Raw genomic sequence first — 20,607 nt, 5'->3', positions numbered from 1 at the left:
TCATACCTCACCTGTCTTTCCACAACATCTTTGCCTCAGTACTTCTGCCTCGACTGACATCTCTGCCCAAACTCTTTGCCTTTACAAATGTCTGCTTGTGTCTGTGTATGTGTGGATGGATATGTGTGTGTGTGTGAGTGTATACCTGTCCTTTTTTCCCCCTAAGGTAAGTCTTCCGCTCCCGGGATTGGAATGACTCCTTACCCTCTCCCTTAAAACCCACATCCTTTCGTCTTTCCCTCTAGTTCCCTCTTTCCTGATGAAGCAACCGTTTGTTACGAAATCTTGAATTTTGTGTGTATGTTTGTGTTTGTTTGTGTGTCTATCGACATGCCAGCACTTTCGTTTGGTAAGTCACATCATCTTTGTTTTTAGATATATTTTTCCCACGTGGAATGTTTCCCTCTATTATATTCAAAGTACATAATACCCTATGTATAATTTTCTTTGAATAAATATCATAAATGAGATAAAAGTATTAGTACTTTTTCTGCATGAAATGCATCATCATATTTTATATTAATTTATATGGGATAAATTGTTTTGCTTAATGAGTATTTCACAGCATCAGTAAGATTCTGGAATGAATTATGCTTGCTATGCGAGGTTCCACTGTCCATTTACATTTGCTGTTAAAATTCTTAGTCAAAACACAATCTGCTTGTCAGTGGTGACTATGTGCCATAGCAGTATACAGTAGCTGTTGATGTACAGAATCTTTTTTTTGGGAGGGGGAGGAGGGGGGGGGAATTCCACATCTAAAGAATAAATAGATAAAATACGGAAAAAGATTATCAGAGCGATAAACCAGGCAAAATACAGGGATTCCTGTAGAAGTTTTTAAAAGCCTGAAAATATTGCCTCTGCATAGTTTATATAAGAAGTACTACTTGTACAGTAGGGAGCATCTAGGAAAAACATAAAGATATTTAAACATAACTATGACTTACATTCATTACTGAAGCATCAAAGAAACTAGTAAAGGTACGCGTATTCAAATATAGAGATATGTAAACAAACAGAATATGGTGCTGCAGTCGGCAACACCTATTTAAGAAAACAAGTGTCTTGTGCTGTTGTTAGATCGGTTACTGCTGCTACAATAGTAGATTTAAGTGAGTTTGAACACGGTGTTACAGTTGGCCCATGAGTGATGGGACGCAGTGTCTCTGAGGTAGCAATGAAGTGGGGATTTTCCTGCATGACCATTTCACGAGTGTACCGTGAATATCAGGAATCCCATAAAACATCAAATCTTCGACATCGTTGCAGCTGGAAAAATATCCTGCAAGAACAGGACCAACAACAACTGAAGAGAATCATTCAACATGACACGAATGCAACCTTTCCACAAATTGCTGTAGATTTCAATGCAGGGCCATCAAAAAGTCTCAGCATGTGAACCATTCAATGAAACATCTTTGATATGGGCTTTTGGAGCCCAAGTCCCACGCGTAAAGCCTTAATGAGTGCACAACACAGGCCTTGCCTGGGCCCTTCAACACCGACATTGGACTGTTGATGAGCGGAAACATGTTGCCTGGTCAGATGAGTCTTGTTTCAAATTGTATGAACGGATAGATGTGTACGGGTATGGAAACAGTCTCATGAATCCATGGATCCTGTGTGTCAGCAGGGGACTGTTGAAGCTAATAGAGGCTCTGTAATGCTAAGCGCAAATTGAGACGTGGGTAGCATGTGTGATATGACGTGACATGACACGACAGCGTGATGTGCACATTCTGCACATGTCGCGCTGGTCCTGCACATATTGCGACGCGTACACAAGCTTCACACCCTTTAAGCTTTCTCAAACGATTTTACAGGAACTATTCAGTGAAAACATTTGATTTTTGCTTTACTTGTAGTGTTATATGTCAGCCTCGCGGTAAAGTGCCCATCATCTCGCTAATGGTCATACTTATCGTGATATACACATTTTAGTAGGACACCATGCAACATCCAAAAAGTTTGCAATGAAAATTAGGGGTCGCTATGATTCTGCACTTGGTGTGTATTACACCATATGAAATTTATGCATGAAATTTAGCTAACGTATTGAATTTTTGTTTAGACTTGGGAGGAGGTCTCTGTCTCCGATCTTGAGAATGTGGATCCTATGTAGTGCATTCACTCCCGATCTCACACCAGTGAGAATGAAATATTTACAACATCCCTCATATCTCTTAAACAGCTCAAAAAGAAATTTTGGTGAATGATGTCACACAACAAGAAAAGTACTTTGCCACTTCATAAACACACTGAACTTTCTTATCTATGATGATATATCAGAAGTTGTACTTTCTGTTTTATTTTTTTCATTCCAGTGACTGTAATTCTTTAAGAGTTATCGAAAGCTAGTGAAACAAGAGTTACGAAGTGTCAAGTGTGACTCTTATGTCATGTAGATTATTGTGTTTATCTTGTAATGAATGAAAGGATTCGGGGCAACCCGATCCCCCAATTTATTATCCAACAATTACTGCAAAGCATGATGGGAACGTCGTCAAAGATAGACACTACTCCAAGAGGTAGACCGAATGGCAAATCCTCCGTTGTTCGTAGAAACAATGCAAAGGGGTCAAAGGATTTTGGAGGACCCCAACCAACATGTATGCAGCCCTCAACACTGAAATTTAAGAAAGCAACTATGTTTGCAACCCTAAATGTAAACTCTCTAATTAAAGTAGGAAAATTGAAATTATTGATTGAAAAGCTGAACCAGAAAGAAATTTTAATATGTGCATTACAAGAAACAAGGTTTTTAGATGAAACTGCTTTAGATTTTGAAAACTATCGTTTATTTAAAGGAAAACCAGGTAAAATCTTAATGAAACAAATGCCATACCTGGGAACAGCATTTCTGGTACATCACTCAATTTTAGATTCAGTTACTAACTTCTACTCGAGTTCTGAGAGACTATCCATTCTTGAGATTAAATGTAAAAACAAAGGATACTCTATAATCAACTGCCATGCACCCATAAACCAGGACAACAAAAATAACCCGGAGAAAGTTGAAGAATTTTGGGAGATACTTGAAATGGAACTGGATAGATGCTCAAAGAAGAACATAAAAATGTTAGTAGGCGATTTTAACGCACAAATAGGAAGGGAGAAAAAATACCATGGAACAGTAGGCCTCTTCCCAGGTCACAAAAGAACTTCAAAAAATGGAGAAAGGCTTATAGAGGTATGTAGGCATTTCAACTTGAAAATAATGACAACACATTACAAAAAGCTGAGCCGAAAAACTAAAACATGGAGATCACCAAATCCACTTCTCGGAGAATTCCAAATTGACCATGTGGCTATCTCACTTCATTGTCAAGAAGAAATTCAAAACACTAAAGTGCTGAAAAGCCTTGATGTTGATTCAGACCACTATTTGACTACGATTAAATTCAGACCACTCCCATTTCGAAAAGAGAAGAAAACCTTTTACAAAATTCCAAAATATAACACAGAAACGTTAAAAAATGAAGAAATTAAACAACGGTTTCAAAGAGCATTGCACAAAGATAGCGATGGCATATCCACAATAAATAAGGAAGCGGGATGGGAGGAGATCAAAAACGAAATAGTTGAAATAGCAAAAGAAAATTGTCTCGTGAAAAGAGTAAGAAGACATCCATGGTGGGACAATGAATGTGATGAGAACCTGGAGAAGAGACAGAAATTGTGGCAGAAATGGAACTCCACAAAAGATCCTCAAGATCTTGACAATTTTAAAATCCAGAGAAGAGAAACAGCTAAGCTTTTCCGTAATAAAAAAAGAAGACAATTTCAGGATAACCTAGAACAGATTGAGGAAGACTTTAAAAGAAATAATTCTAGAGATTTCTACAAAACTTTTAGAAAACAGCTAACCAAATACCAATCCCCAAATTTATTTTTTAAAGATGAAGAGAACAAGCTAGGTTTGACAAACAAGACTAATTGTGAAATATTAGCAAAATATTTCGAGAATCTACTAAATTGTGAACCACCCAAAGATAAAATGAGTTTTGAAAACCACCGAAATACTAATACCGAGTCAAAACCTCCAGACGCTGAAGAAATAAAACACATAATACACAGTCTAAAAAACAATAAAGCCCCAGGTGAAGACTCCATAGTACCAGAAATCCTAAAAATAATGGATACCAACCTCCCACAAGTTTTGGAACATATGTTTAAGAAGATCTGGGACGAAGAAAGAATTCCTGAAGACTGGCAGTGTGCCCTGATACACCCACTACACAAAAAGGGGGATAAGATGAATGTTAATAATTATAGAGGGATCTCGCTACTACCAGTAGGATACAAAATTTTGTCAAGGAAATTGCTTCAAATCGTGGAGCCAGTTCTGGATAAAAAAATAGGTGAATATCAAGCAGGTTTTAGACAAGGTAGATCCTGTGTTGAACAAATATTTAACCTGAAAACACTAATTCGTTACAGAATCTCAAGAGGCCAGAGATTTGCAATAGTATTTGTAGATTTCAAAAAAGCATACGACTCGGTAGATAGAGAAACATTACTGAAAGTATTGGAAGAATTTGGGGTCGATACGAAAACAATTCAAATTATCAAACAGACGCTAACAAACAGTAAGGCCAAAGTTAAATTTATGGGTGAAATTTCAAGGAAGTTCGAAATTAAAACAGGTGTTAGACAAGGTGATGGTTTATCCCCAATCCTCTTCAACTGCGTACTGGAAAAGATATTGAGAATATGGGAAGAAGAACTCAAAGGCACCAAGAATGACATCAGAATTGGAACAAAAAAAGAAAAAATAGAAGTGGACTGTTTAGCTTTTGCAGACGATCTGGCAATAATTACAGAAAACGAAGAAATAGCTCAGAACTACCTGGAGAAACTACAAGAAGTTTCGGCCAGAGCTGGACTGCAGATTTCATTTGAAAAAACCGTGTATATGTCTAATCATAGAAATAACAAGAAAAATCTTATTACTAAATACGGCAATATTAAGAGAGTAGAAAAATTTAAGTATTTAGGTGAAATAATTCAAGTGAATGGTTTAGACAAGAGTGCAAACCAGGCGAGAGCAAGGAAAATGGAATTTGCTTTTCAAAAAACCAAAGACATATATAACAAAAAAAACATTTTGATTCAAGCTAAATTAAGACATTATAAAACTGTCATTAGACCAGAATGCCTGTATGCATCGGAGTGCCTAACTCTTAACAAAAAGGGGGAAATAGAAAACATGGAAAAGAAAGAAAGGAAAATTTTGAGAAAAATATTAGGACCGAGAAAGATTGGAGAAGAGTACAAGCTAAAGAGTAATAAGGAAATATACAAAACTATTGAGAAAGTGAGTGAGGCAATGCGTAAACGCAGACTAACGTTTTATGGTCACCTGTCGAGGATGGATGGAAACAGACTAACAAGAAAAGTGTTTGAACATAGTAACAGGAACGAAAAAACCAACAATAAATGGATACAGATGGTGAAAAAGGATTTGGCCTATTTTAATGTCACCCGTGAGTCAATCAGGGACAGGGAAAAGTTTAGACAAATAGTGAATGAAATTAAGTGTTTTCCAGAAGAAACGAAACTAAAGAATAATAACAGGAAATGGTCGGAAGAGCGGAGGAGGAACCACTCGAAAATGATGAGGAAATATTGGGAAGAGAGAAAAAAAGATCAAAAAGCCGGGCAAGTGAATTGTTGAACGTGGTCCAAAGATGGCCGAAATCGAAAGAAGAAGAAGAAAGGATAACAGTGTGTGAAACCCGGTCCCGGTCTCGAACAACACTAAGGGCGCTGCCGAACTCAATCTTCTCTTATGTTAGCACAATCCGACACAGTGAGGTTTTTCGTAAACTGTTGAGCTCTCTGGTCGCCAATTACTTGTTTAGTGAGACACTCTGTTTCGGAATTGAATTCTGACACAATGGCTGCTTCAAAAATGAGTTTGTGCAAATCATACCGCATTTTGGCAATAGAAGTACAATTAAACCTGTCAGCAATAGAAATGTGACCGTTGCTCATAAATGGTGATGCTTCTTCGAATGAGAAAAGGTTAACACTTCACACAGAAATAAATCGCCAATTCTGTTGGAATTCTGGTTGAATCCCATACCCCATCGTATTTTTAACACTGAGCAACTGGAATATAAACTTACCAAAGGATTTTATTTCTTTTCTTTATCTGAGCAGTATTAAAATAATGACGAGCATACCCTTCATTCGGAATGACATGCACGTTCGAAATGCTGGTTACTCATCTATGTCTGGCCAAACAGACAATGTGTGTTTTGCGAATAAAATAGTTGTTATTGTGAAAAGTTAACAACTGATATGTGGCACAACACAATGATCAGTGTATCGTCAGCAGCTGAGAATAATGCTCGTGAAAGTAATGTGGAAGCTAGCCAAGTGTGCTTTGTGAGACGAAGAGTTCATGTCATTCGAAAAACATTGTCATGAAATTAGATCTGCCATTGTCAGCAATACATTTCAACAAATTAAATATATCAAATCACCATCCTCTTACAGGATATTCATACTTTCGGAATAATACCAACTACTACTGCATTTGTGTAGCCTGTTGTATAATTAGTTTATTAATGCTGATAGTGTGTATGCAACCACTGAAATGCTTTTTCTCATCACGGTGTGCTGATTAAAACATCGTTATTCATGAGGGCTTCTTGACTGTGATGTCAACATGTTCATAGTATAATGTCTCTTATTTTATCCATATCCAAATAATGATAGTGAAACTTATGTACTTCATATTGCAGATGCTTTTTACCAGGAGTACAAAGGGGTCATACCTGTGGAAATGACACCTTTTCGACCTTTTGTAACACATTGTAGAGATAGATCAACATAACAGACAGCAAACACGTAACCTTATTTTAGTTTCCTGCCTTGCTTCTAAGTCACATGATTTTATAATATTCCTTACTTATTCACTACCTCACGATGAATAGTCTGTCCCTTATTACGATCTGAAGACATAATGGAGGCAGAAGATACAATCTCAGTGGCTAATGGCTCCCCATTTATTGAACTGTGCATTTTTCTTGACAAAAGAATAAACAAAACAAAAAAGTATGCAGATATATGTAACTGTAAACTGTTATGTACTAACAAAAAGAAATGGAGTGCTTAAACAGAGAAAAACGAAACTCTACTCAGTGACAATAAAATTCAGTATACTGTAAGGCAGTATTTTTCAGATGGGCAATACTTCCATTATCCATATGTGCCATGCCAAAGTGTGCATATGGCAGGACTGCCTTCCCGCTCCCCACCTCACCTTTCCTGCAGTGCTCATGTGACCTGTGGTGTGAGAAACTGTACCACAACCACGATGACATGCGATCTGGTGCATGTCACATCCCAGTCGCGTCCCAATTTGCTGGTTCCATTTGAAACTGTGAAGTTACAAAAAACGCGCTGTGCTGGGCCGTGCTATACCGTTTCAATGTGCACCTATCGTAATGGTGTGGGGCATGTGCAGTTGGAGTGATGTGGGATCCTTGATACTTCTAGATACGACTTTGACAGGTGAAATGTATGTAAGCATCCTGTCTGATCACCAGCATCCATTAATGTCCATTATGCATTCTGATGGAGTTGAGCAATTCCAGAAGGACAATGCGACACCCCACAGGTCCAGAATTGCTACAGAGTGGCTCCAGGAACACTCTTCTGAGTTTAAACACGTCCACTGGCCACCAGTCTCTCCAGACATGAACATTATTGAGCATGTCTGGGATGCCTTGCAAAGTGCTGTTCAGAAGAGATCGCCATCACCTCGTACTCTTACAGGTTTATGGACAGCCCTGCGGGATTCATGGTGTCAATTCCCTCCAGCACTACTTCAGACATTAGGCAAGTCCATGCCACATCGTGTTGCAGCACTTCTGCATGCTCGGGAGGGGAGTGGGGGGGGGGGGCTACATGATATTAGGCAGGTGTACCAGTTCTGTCAATGTTCAGTGTATGAAACTAGGCAGAAGCTGAATCTGTGTATAAACATAGTAAATAGAAAGTTACGCAGAAGAGGAGTATATCATACTGAAGTTTCATTACACAATAATGTGCCTTCTACTTAAAATATACATTGACATTAAATTCATTTAAAGTAAAGTTGAAATATTTCTTTCTTGACCACAGCTCAGGTCAACCGTGAATTTTTAACAGTGTGTAATTAGCAGTATTGTTTCATAACCTTGCAGGAATCCCCGAGTACCATGCCATTCACTACCAGCCATAGATTTTAATGCCTGGAGAGAGACACGCCATGGCTGTCAGATGGGTGGACGAACATTTGCTCTTGGAGAAACAATTTTCCCTTCTCCTTGCACAAGCTGCATCTGCACATCGGAAGGTGTAAGTATTTTCTGCCACTTTCATGTAGCTCAGTCAAGGGAATTGTATGGCTATACTCTGATTAAAACTACTTGTGATTTACCATTTTATGTTTGTCATGGGATTCTATGGCATTGCCTCATCCGCTGTCAGCTGCACATTAGATGATGTTTGGATAACAGCTTGTGTGATGTGACTGTAAGGTGAAAGTGAATTTGCCCCTTGCAGTTGGTGACAGTCAAATAGATTGCCAGCATTGCCTATTAATGAATTATAAGCATACAATGCTCTATTCAAAAACTGTAGGTAAAGTGAGACCTTGGTGTGGTGATAGCCACAGTGGACAGTTTGCATGTAAAACTGAAAGCTCAGATCGGAGGAACTATTCTCCAAGGTGTGAAGTGTCATCTAACAAGTAATTTTAATCAGATTGTACATCACTGTACTGTTTTGAATGTAGGAGACAAGTAGATGGAACTATTTGTGTAGTTTGGACTGATGGAAATTATAATACAGTGTTCTTTTACAATCAGCAGTATCTCTCTGCTGGAGAATGTCAGAGTAATGAACAAAAACTAATGGGAGCATACTGTGCCTGAAATAAGTTCAAAATTCATATTTATCCAATGCACTCATTTTGCATGCCATTTTGGCTATTTTGGTAAACTCTTGGATTCTGAGGAAAATCATATTATCTTGTATCATAAATATTTATTGCTGTGATATCTTCTCAAATTTAAAGGTAATTATCAACCCATGACTGGTTTTCCTTATTGGCCAAATCATTGCATTGTATAATAGCCGGGATAAAGCCATTACAACTTGTGTGTCTACGCTGGAAGAAACTGGGTCCTGTGAGTAATACATGCAGTATACATGGGAATTTTTATAAACATAAAACTGCAAGAATATAACAGTTATTCAGAATCAGACATTGTAGTGTACACCAGTACACCATAGAGTTTGTGATATGTCCCTCTTCATGGATCTCTTTCTGTCTAGAGGCACTTATACATTACACAAACCATAATTGAGATTACACACATCATGTCCATTATATGGCAAGCAATTTCTCTGTCACCTGACTGTAGATATTGGTTGTCAAAAGGCTTGTAAAGTAAATGTTAATGTTTCTTTATTGTAGGGTTTTCAGCGGTTCTGGCTCATAACTGAAATTTGCGGGGTCCTGCTCTATAAAATTTTTAGCCTTTGTTTTAAAATTGTGTGAAAAAAAACACATATAAAAAGGAAATTTATTCAGAAACAACCTGGCAGAACCAGGAACCAAACCCAGGTCCCACTACATGAGGGTCTTGCACAGAGGCAGGCATCCTAAAAGAACTAAGTAAAATATTTTGTACTTTCTCTAACCTAATTTTTTACAGTTAAAGCTTGACCTATACATTTAAAAAGATAATCCATCCTTCTTGTTTCAAGTCGAACAAAAAAATCAGTAATTTTCTCCTTGATCTCTGGATAACATTTGTGGGAATTTGTCTCCATTTACAGCATTGTAAGCATATTTAGTGTTTCCAAATTCATAGGGATTTTTAGAAGTTTTTATTCTTTTCAGTGTTGAAAAGCAGCATTCTGCTGCTAATGTTCATAATTCCATTAAAACATTGTCCAGAATTTTTTTTTTTCCCAAGATAAATTTCAGCAACTCAGTTAATTTTCAATATGACTGAATATCACACTTATTATTCCATTCCAAGCTTTTCTTTGTGAGTAATGGAATATGCTTCAGCAGACAGGACTATCTCTTGTGTAGGATGTTCATTCTTAAAATCAATGAAGCATTTCTTGCTGAACAATTTAGCAGTTACAGAGTGTTTGGTGGAAGACGAATTGTCCATTGTATCAACACGTATACAGTCACACACTTCCTTAGTTTTTACCATGAAAGTCTTTAAAGAATTCTCACAGAACTTTGAGTTTCTTAATTCTAAAGTAGCAGTTTTGGAATGTTGCCATATAGTCATTAACTACAACACAATTACTCAAGATTGAATTTGAGTGTAAATTATTCAAGTATTTTAAAATCCCTGTTGCTTCTGCAATGGTTTCAACTGTTTTTTTAATGGTTGGAAATTTACAAGAACTCTGCTTATGATTGATAATTTGTAGTTCCATCTTATAGGAGATTATTGATGTGGAAGCCTGACATCCATATGCTTCTTGAGAATGGACATGCATTGCAGTGTCTTAAGAAGAATTATGGAATAGATAGAATGTTAGAGAAAAATATTCTCACATTTCATGCAATACTTGCTGCACATCTCTTTATTACACTGAAGTTAGTGTCCATAGCAGTGAATGAAATGTGTATTACTACAAACTGCATTGACTTTGCTTGAAATCCGGCTTTTTGCCTTTCATGACATTTGCACCATCAAATGTCTGCACTATTAGTTTCTCCTTGAAGGATTATACCCTATTATTTTAAAATACATCTTGATATGCAGTCTGTAGTTTGGTTTTCTGAAATAAAGACTTTCAAAAAATGTTCAAATATTTTCCACTTCAATATGTACCATACAACAAGAACCATTTAAGTGTGTTCTGAAACATCTGTTGTTTCATCAACCACGAGGGCTACAAAGAAAGCTTCTCTAATATCTGTCCTTCTCTCTTTTGTAGCGTGTAGTCAAGTATCTCTCACTGAATCGTGTTAGAAACACCTGTGAAAACTGCACAGGATTCTAAATAATTTTTCAAATCTGAATCCAATGTAGATGCAGAAGTTACTAATCCCTTAAATACCTCTGGATTTACTGAAGCATCCTTTTCATCATGTCCATGTAAAGGAGTTTCAGAGTTCCCAAAAAAGAAAATTTAGTCTGTTGTTTTGGACAAAATTTCATGGTTCTTTTTAACCTTTATATTATTGATTGGCGACAACGACCTTATATTTTAAATTAAAAGGAAGGTCAGTGTTGGCCGTAATATTGATGTTTTATTGATAGCAGAATTGATTTTCGCTCACATAGTGATCATCTTCGGTGCTGTACAAATTAAACTCAGACACTGGTATCAAGTTATCAATAACCAAAACTGATCGCTTCTCAGTTTTGGTTATTGATAACTTGATACCAGTGTCTGAGTTTAATTTGTACAGCACCGAAGATGATCACTATGTGAGCGAAAATCAATTCTGCTATCAATAAAACATCAATATTATGGCCAACGCTGACCTTCCTTTTAACTTTATATTATTTTCATTGACAAAGTCTGTAGGCTTCAGTACATTTCATCTTAATGCTAATAGATCCAAAAAGTGACTGTGAAACTACATTATCAACATGCTTCTGTGACTTCTCATACTTTTTGGGGTTTTCTTTCATTTTCTTTATATTTCTAAAACCATATTTTGTCTATGTTACGTCACCTACAAGCAGCTAATACATGAAGCAAAACAAAGCATTTTTTTACTTCACAGTTATGAAACCAACTTTTCCATTCAAACCATTCAGAATCAAAGCTATGAATGTGCTTCTTGTTGCTGTCTATGACTGCTTCAGATATTAGAATATTAGGTGTTGATGACCTCATTTTCTTAATTGTAACTTTCTCACAGAGGGACAACTGTGAAAACTTAAGCTGTTGAAGTCGCTTACAGTCACAGAACTTATTTCTTGGGGATGCAAGGCCATAGCTATTTTTTTTTTAATAAAAGAACTGAAAAAAAGAGAACCAAACAGAGAAAAAGAAAATGCACGTGAGGACTTGATCGAAAACCTGCCTCATGACATCCTCATTATCTTCAGTGACAATGGATATTTTGATATGTCTGGATGTGTAAATAAACAAAACATGTGAGTGGCACAAACCCCTAGGAACTTCATGAGTAGCACCTATTTACAGAATGACTGGTGTGCATTGGAAGGTCGACGGTTGAAACACACATCCGGCCATCCTGATTTAGGTTTCCTGTGATTTCCCTAAATCGCTTCAGGCTAATGCCGAGATGGTTCCTTTTAAAGGGCACACCAACTTCCTTCCCCATCCTTCCCTACTCCGATGAGACGGCTGACCTTGCTGTTTGGTTCCCTGCCCCAAATTGGCCAACAAACTGGCCCTTGGTTTATCAGAGACAACAATAAGATAGTTATGGCCACTTCTGAGTGTTATTTCCAGTCGATTAAGGAGTTTTTTCTTCTCAAACTTGAAGAAATGGATGTGAGGGATGTGTGCTTCCAACGAGACAGTGCCACCCGGCTCACAGAGCCTGAACATCAATGGCACACTTGGGCAAACACTTCCCCAACTATCTCATCTTTTTGAAGACTATCTTCAGTGGCCAGCACTCTTGCCAGATTTAGCCCCATGCACCTTTTTCTTATTGAGCTTTTTAAAATATTTGGTGTATACCAATCGTCCACAGACCCTGGTGAGGTGCAGAACAGTATCTGTGCTGCTATTGCCAACATAGACAGACATGCTGGACAAAGTGGACTGAAACTTCAGATTTCGATTCCCCAAATGCATTGAAGAGGACAGAGGCCACCTTCAAGATATCATTTTCAAAACCTAATAAATTAAACTTTAAATGCACCTCTATGTAAGGAAAACAGAATGAAACTGGTATCTACAATACTTTGTTTTATGTTATTTTAAAATAAGAAATTTCCCACAGTGCACCCCAAATTCAATGTTACCAATAATATTAGGAGGTTGTATGATGCAGCACTTCCAAAGTGCTTACACTACCACTGGTTTCTAATCAGGATTTTTTATTATACTGGAGATTTTTTGTACAGTGGTTACATGCAGAGAAAAACATGTATAAATTTAAGTAATACTTCATTCCACAGGTCAGGTTGTGAAAAATACCAAAATTTTTGTAAGGCATTATTTGAAATCAAGTTACTGAATTATAGGCCGAAGTGAAGAAGTAATATCACAATGGAGCAGGAGTGAGTTGCCTTCTAGATTATTTGAATATAAATAATAGTTTATTAGTAAGGATCATTATATAAATGTCATAAAAATATATGTGCATAAATTTATTTAATATTCCAACTAATTTCTCATCTTTCTTATTTTTTGTCCATGATATGAATGTCATACCTTTCTTTCACATCACCTAGTCAGGGACACAGAGAGGCATGCTGTCCCTATACCAAAAAAATACCTTGTGGTTTAACAATGGGGCCCAGTGTGCCTGCATGCCCGGATGTGTTTTTAGGCAGTTTTCCACACCCACCTAGGTAAACTCTGGGCCGTTTCTCACATCACATCTCTAAAACATGATTCACAATCACTTTGTAACATGTCACATTTGACCAAGTGGTTACACAAGACGCAGACAGAAAGGAAACACAGATTTGTCCCAGGGGGAGCACTGGCAGTTACCTTAAAATGCTTGGTAGTTACAACCCCATCATAATAATACCCTATATACAGGTAGGTTGGTTTTCTCCAGAATAGGAGACATGACGTACCATAACATAACATAGCATAGCATACCGTATTTACTTGAATCCAAGCCGCACTCGAATCTAAGCCGCACCTGAAAAATGAGACTCGAAATTTAAGGGGGGAGAAAAGTTTTAGGTCGCACCTTCAAATCAAAACAATGTTGGTCCATTGTAATATGAAACACAATTTAGGTCGAATGAATGACGATACAGCTACAGTAGTTTGGTTCGAGTCATAAGCTTAGCAGCTAAGCTTTCCCATTCCCAGGTAGCCACTGCTATGTGTCAGGCGCTCCGTCCGTATTTATACGGGTACCCTTCCTTTTTCACGTGCTTTGTCTGGTTTGAATTGATTGCTTATTTTTCTCTGATCTGATAAGTGCCGTTCTCTTTGTTATAGGTGTTGACGTCACTCTAAGCTGAAGATGCTTTGTCGCATTCTGATAATGTTTACGGCCTGTCGCCACTTGCGTCATGGCTTGCTTTTGTGCGTGCCTACAGCCACGCTCTTTTTTTTTTTAAAAAGTAGTGGAAGCGTCTCATTAGCAAAACAATGGCATGAAACTGCTATTTGTTGTTACTTACACTGCTGCGTTCTTTGATAATGATCGACAAGAACCAAATAATAGACTGCATATGATAGATAGAAGATCTGAACGAGAGTTTAGCGAAAATTCTCCGTTTGAAAATCTTTGCAGATGCCTCTGTAGTACATTACATTCTGCACAGAAATTAGAGTCATCTTAGATTTAAAAATCTAGTCAATTGCCGTGCTTCATTTCTGACTGTATCACTATTATGCATAAGAATAATACGAATATAAACATGACATGTATATTCTTCCACGTTTGCTGTTGTCTCACTCTAGTTTCGTAGTTTATTAGGCAGACAGAATTTAAATGAGATAGCAGCAAACACGAAAGAATACATGGCAAAATGTTTATATTCATATTATTCTTATGGTGAAGAGAATACTGCATGTGATTCAAAATTCTTAAAAGTTCCTATTGGCAACCGTCTCTTCTCACAGGTGGGAAAAAATTCAGAACGTAGAGTTGGCCATATTGACAAACATCCCTAACAGTCTTGCCAGTCAGATTTTTGTAGTACATTGAAACGTTGCAACATTCGAAGATGAACAATACAGAATTTGTATTTACTTCGATGGATAATGTATGAAAATGCAGTGGTCGAAACTCGGGGCGGAGGAAACAAAGCTCGTCTTCCACTTTTTTTTATTTATTTATTGACGCAGAAGTTTTGGCGCCAGTATTTATCTTTGTGCCTGCAAAGCATGCCTGTATAGCGCTACATATATTCGATGGCAAGCTGTGGCGGCACGTACCAACATTTTTCAGAACTTCCGCTTACTTTGCACTCGATTCTAAGCCGCAGGCGGTTTTTTGGATTACAAAAACCGGAAAAAAAGTGCAGCTCAGATTCGAGTAAATACGGTACCATACCAGTCCCCTCCCCCAGCAATGGCTAGATGAAAGTCACTAGACACGAAGGGAGGACCTGTATTTCACCATATCAGTACTGATAATGGTACTTGTAAGACAAGATATAGGAAAAACGAACAGAATAAATCATAAGAGCAAATTCAAATTACTTTTCATTTCATAATACCAGTTTCAGTTGCACAATCATAGAACGGACAAAAATAATGCATAAACCAAGGAGTAACTAAGTGTCAATGCTGCTCTCACAGATCACTGTTTGCATTTGGCATAGACGATCCTTTCAATGGTCACTTCAGATAGCAAAATGTGTAGAGCAAGTAGAATGCGAAAGATTGCTTAGCTCTTGCCAAAGTTGGGAGACTGCCGAAAGAAGGCACTCATGCTCAAGAGCTGGGTGTTCCTCAATGCAATATGAATTTGGAGATACTTTTGTCCTTAATAAGTACGGCTTTCATGGTTTATTACTGTATTACAAGATATTGCATAAAGTAAGTTACACAGTGTTAAGGTGAGACAAGTAACTTTTATTGAATGCTACATTACACTTCAAAGAGACAGATATATGACACTATTTTTTAACATGGTTACAATGTGTCGGTGAGCAATAGTCTGAATGTTCTACCAATCTGAGTGATACTTGGTCATGGGGGGGGGGGGTGTCTTTGAGAACTGCTGAACTGCTGTATGAACGTCCGAAGTACTGGAAAATCGCTTTCCACCTAGGTGTCCTTTCAGCTTCATGATTGCCTAGACATTGTCATCTGTGGTCACTGTCAAAGGCTTTCCTTCCCAATCAGCATCACTCACACCTGGGCAGCCTTTGTCAAATTGTGGGCACCATTTCACAATGACTGGACGTGACATTAAATTTGGTCCATGTACCACCAGAATTTCACTGTGTATCTGTGTTTTGCATACATGATTCATACTGTCTCATGTTCTTCAACTTCGGGTAACAGTTCCAGATACACTGTGACGCACCTCTTGTCCATAGTGTAGAAGAGCTCTCTACAAGAAACCCAGAAAAGTTTACTCTTCTGACATCATGCAAATCTTGTGAAATACTCTTAGCAAGGGATAGTGTGTGTAACTTATTTTCTGAAGTTCCTACCTATATTTTTTGCATACGTTTTGAATAAAAATTGTCAGCTAAGGCAACTGAAAACTTTTGGTAGAAGATGTCACCCTCGTACTGCCAATGGAATTATCAAAAAGGGGACTGATGAGTGGATGGAGATTCACGGCACCCTCTTGCCTTTGGGGTGTGAAAAGGCCATTGAAGGTGGAAGAATCAACAATGGTTAACAGCATAAGTATACAGAATGCAATGGAAACCACTGCATTGAAGATATGTAAAACATATAACAACTCATGTAGTCTTCCAAAATTAATTTCATGATGGCCACTTCGTTCAGTAGAATTTTGGAAGTAAATCAGTTCCCAATTTAGATCTCTGGGTAGGGACTTCCCTTGACGGGGTTGTCAGCAGGAGGATGAATAAAGCCAACATTCTACCAATCGTTGTGTGATATGTTAGAAGTCTGAATGTTTCTGGGAAACTGGATAGCCTGAAAAGGGAAATGAGAAGACTGAAGTTATAATTGGAAAAAAATTATGAAGTGAAGTGGAAAGAACAGAATTTTCTGGTCAGATGATTATAGGTTAATAACAAGAGTATCAGTGAACGGTGAATGGTGTAATTATGAACAGAAATATGGATAATGTGGTAAGTTACTATGGCCAGTACAATGACTGAATTATTATTATTATTATTATTATTATTATTATTAAGGATTGAAACTAAGCAAACACTAACACCTGTCGTACAGGTTTACATGCATACATCACAATCACATGATGATGAAATACGCAAGAAAATAGAAGAATTGGTAAAATATTTGAAGTGAGATGCAAATTTGGTAGCCATGGGTGATTGCAATGTTATTCTACGTGAGGTGATGGAAAGGGAAGTTATTGGAGAATATGTAGTGGCGGAAAGTGTTGAGAGGGGAGAGACACCATTAGTGTTGTGCTATAGGTTTCAAGTGTTTGTGGTGGACACCTTCCAAAATCACTGGAGAAGGTATTCTTGGAAAAGATCAGGATGCACTGGGAAATATTAACTGGATTACATAGTCACAGAAAGATTTAAAAATCAAATCCTGGACAGAAAACCGTAGCTACATAAGTAAATAGACTCAGGCCATAAACTAGTAATTATCAACAAAAGGGTGAAGTTCAAGGTGAGAAGAAAAAAAATGAAACTAAATACTGAAAATATAGGACATAGCGATATGAAGTGGTATTTCTCAGAGACTATGACTGAAGGCCTGAGTAAGTGTCAACAGTGATTCAGTAGAAGAGGAATGTAATATGATGGCGGAAAACTGTGGGTATAGAAAAAGAAAGAAGCCGCCATGCATGTCTCAAAAAATACTCGACCTTATGAGCAAAGGAAGGAACTATAAGTATCTTACAAATGAAGTGAGAATACAGTACTATAGGTTGCTTGGGAAGTAAAGTAAACAGAAATGCTAGAGAAACTTGCAAAGATATTGAGAGTAATCAGAAAGGTGAGAGAAGCTTGCAAAGATATCGAGAAAGGCCACTTTTACGAAAAACTGATGTGATGTAAAGGATGGTTTAGAGTAATGTCTTAGAGGTAAAGTGTAAAAGTGCTAGCTTAGGAAGTGCAGATGTAAAACTACTAAATGCAGAAGAAAAGGCAGTCAGAGGGCAGAAGTACCTTGAAGACTTATTATGGAAAGGATCTGTCCCAAAGACAGAAGAAGATGAAGTTGGTATGGAACAGATGATCCAATAACACAAACAGAATTTGAATGTTCTGGGCTCAGACAAGCCAACAGGATTGTATGATATTCTTCGAAGATATTGAACTATATGGGAACTATAGGAACCAGTTTGAGTTTGTGTCAAAACTCTATGTGCAGATGAATGTGACAGCTAGTTTGCTAAGTCACATTTTTAAATAGCTGAATATGTTAATAAACTGAAGAATAGGTTGGAGGAAGAATCAGTTTGCTTCTCTGGGACTTCTTCCCTTTCCTGAAATGAATTTTGACATCACATGGGCTCACAAGTAGTAGATTGAAAAAACTCAGAATACTTTCCTAAGCATTTGTGGATCTACAGTAAGCCTTCATCAGTGTAAGATAGCACAAGACATTCACAGTCATTAGAAGATTGGGGCTATAGTATAGAGACAGAAGAGTAATCTATAACATTTACAAAATGTAAGTGGATGTAATAAAATGAAAGGCAAGTTCATGTTAAGGTGGATGTTAGGCACGGTTGGCACTTGTATGTTGAAGAAGCAGTAAAGGAAGTGTAAGTAAATTACAGGTGAGGAATAAAAGTCAAGGGGAACATACAGCAATGTTAGACTTTGCAGACAATCTAGTCCTCCAGGTTAGATGTAACGGAGTCCTAGAGGAACTGTTTTTTTGAAAGGCATGGAACGGGGTTTAACAATAGATAGAGTGAAGACAAAAATGATGAAGAGTACTAGAAAGGAGAACGACGAAGTAGTGGAAGAAGGGGAACAATTCTCCTTGTTGGAAGGAGGACTGCACAAAATGTCTGTAGCAAGGAAGGTATCAGAAGTAGATTAACACACACAAGGAAAGCTGTCTTCAATAAAAGTCTCTACTGATGCAATATTTTGATATGATATGGAAATGAAGAATAAGTTCATGAAAATGTATGTTTGGAACACAAAACGGTATGAAAGGGAAGTATGGTTCACTGAAAATCCAAATGAGAAGAAACTGGAAGCACTGCAAATGTGATGTCATTGAAGAACATTAAAAACTAAGTGGACATATAAACTACAAAAGAAGTAGTCTCTAAAAGAAGTGGGCGAGAATAGAAGTTGCTTACCAGGAGAGAGAGGTTAGTGGGACATCTGCTCCAGCTTCCAGGAATACTTAACCTGGCTCTGGAAGAAGCAGTAAGGGGGAAAAATAAACATAGATCAAGACAAGACAATGTAATACAGATGTTGGGTGTAATTGTTACACAGAATGAAAAGATTGGCACAATATAGGAAAAGATGGACAGCATCAAAGCAGTCAACTTTAAAAACAAGTGTGTCAAAGATGTATTTTTTAATTTTTCAGGCACAGTGTGCTTCGCTGAGGATATCGGACTGCAGTCAGCTTGTGCGAGACTCAGGCCGCGATGCAGTGTTTCGTGACGATGTATGCACAGCACAGTGCGGATTCCTGCTTCAAGTACCTGATGGCGACTCACCTGCTGCACCATTGCCATCGAGAGCAAGAGAACTTTCTGTACCCATAGGTCTTTTGCCACCCCCTCCTAGGCAGAGACCTAGGCCACGACCGAGATCACCACGTCCAGCACCTCTTGGAGTAGCATTTAAACTGCCTGACCTATCAAGTTTTGTTGGCTGAATGCTGTATTTCAGAATCCAAGAATGATATCTTGTATTTCTGATGCGGTGAAAAGTGAAAATGATCTCCCACAAAGATTCTGACACCATATCAGAAACAATTGTTGCTGTCAAATCAGAAAGTGATGAGGATAACCTCTTTCACACTACAAAAACAGTTCAAACTAACAACAATAATGATATTACAGTGCCATTCATGACATGCTGTGTGTACAAAATATTGTATATACATTGCAACCATTTTTGTTTCATCCTCCAACATAGTTAAAGGCACAATAAGCATTGTAAATGGCATCTCATATACTGTAAGAGACTGACGTTTTTCCTACTCTTTCTCATTATGATAAGTAAGATATGTTTGCTATTCCACAGATACAGATGATACTGGCCTAAAATTACTTGTCGATACCAAAGTCAATTGTAAAACTTGTTATGTGACCATTCAGTTTAAGGATCTATGTGTAAAACTTTAACACTAGCCAGTTGCTCAAGTAACAAAGAAAGACTTGAAAACTCCTGAAATGTTATAAGAGACCCCTCCCCCCTCCCCCTTCCCCAGTCTGACAATAGTTATGCATAACCTACAGAACTGAAAGGAACAAAGTATTACAGTTGAAACTTGGAAGTTTTGTGTGTGCACTGTGCAATAATGTCCCACTGTTTAAATAATGTCAAAAGATGGTCACAAAAGTGTCAAAAACAAAATTAAGTGGCCTCATGATTTCATAGCTTCAGCATGATGGGTTTCCAAATGTAGAAAATTTATTCTCACATATATATAGGGACCTGCTGCACACAAAAAAGTTTAAGTGTGAATGAATGATATTGTAAGTGATACAATCATGTTTAAATCTTATTATTGTCAAATGAGTAAATTTCTAGAACCGAGTGTCTTCTTGTTAAGCATGAAAGTTTGTTAGCCAGTAAGCTATGTTTAAAGCAAATACATACATATGAC

General features: G+C 37.6%; 1 protein-coding gene across 1 annotated transcript in view; it reads left to right on the top strand.

Annotated features, from left to right (window-relative positions):
• Nucleotides 1–20,607, top strand: part of LOC126457994 (uncharacterized) — a 375,721-nt gene extending 355,114 nt beyond the window's left edge. Inside the window, exons 25-26 of the mRNA XM_050094761.1 lie at nucleotides 8,202–8,355; nucleotides 19,357–20,607. Coding sequence (XP_049950718.1) covers nucleotides 8,202–8,355; nucleotides 19,357–19,650 — 448 coding nt within the window. The 3' untranslated portion in view covers nucleotides 19,651–20,607. The remainder of the gene's footprint in view (nucleotides 1–8,201; nucleotides 8,356–19,356) is intronic.

Source organism: Schistocerca serialis, chromosome 2, assembly GCF_023864345.2.
Source record: "Schistocerca serialis cubense isolate TAMUIC-IGC-003099 chromosome 2, iqSchSeri2.2, whole genome shotgun sequence".
Lineage (NCBI taxonomy): Eukaryota > Metazoa > Arthropoda > Insecta > Orthoptera > Acrididae > Schistocerca > Schistocerca serialis.
The sequence above is the reverse complement of the archived record's forward strand: the minus strand, read 5'-3'. Positions and strand labels throughout refer to the sequence as shown.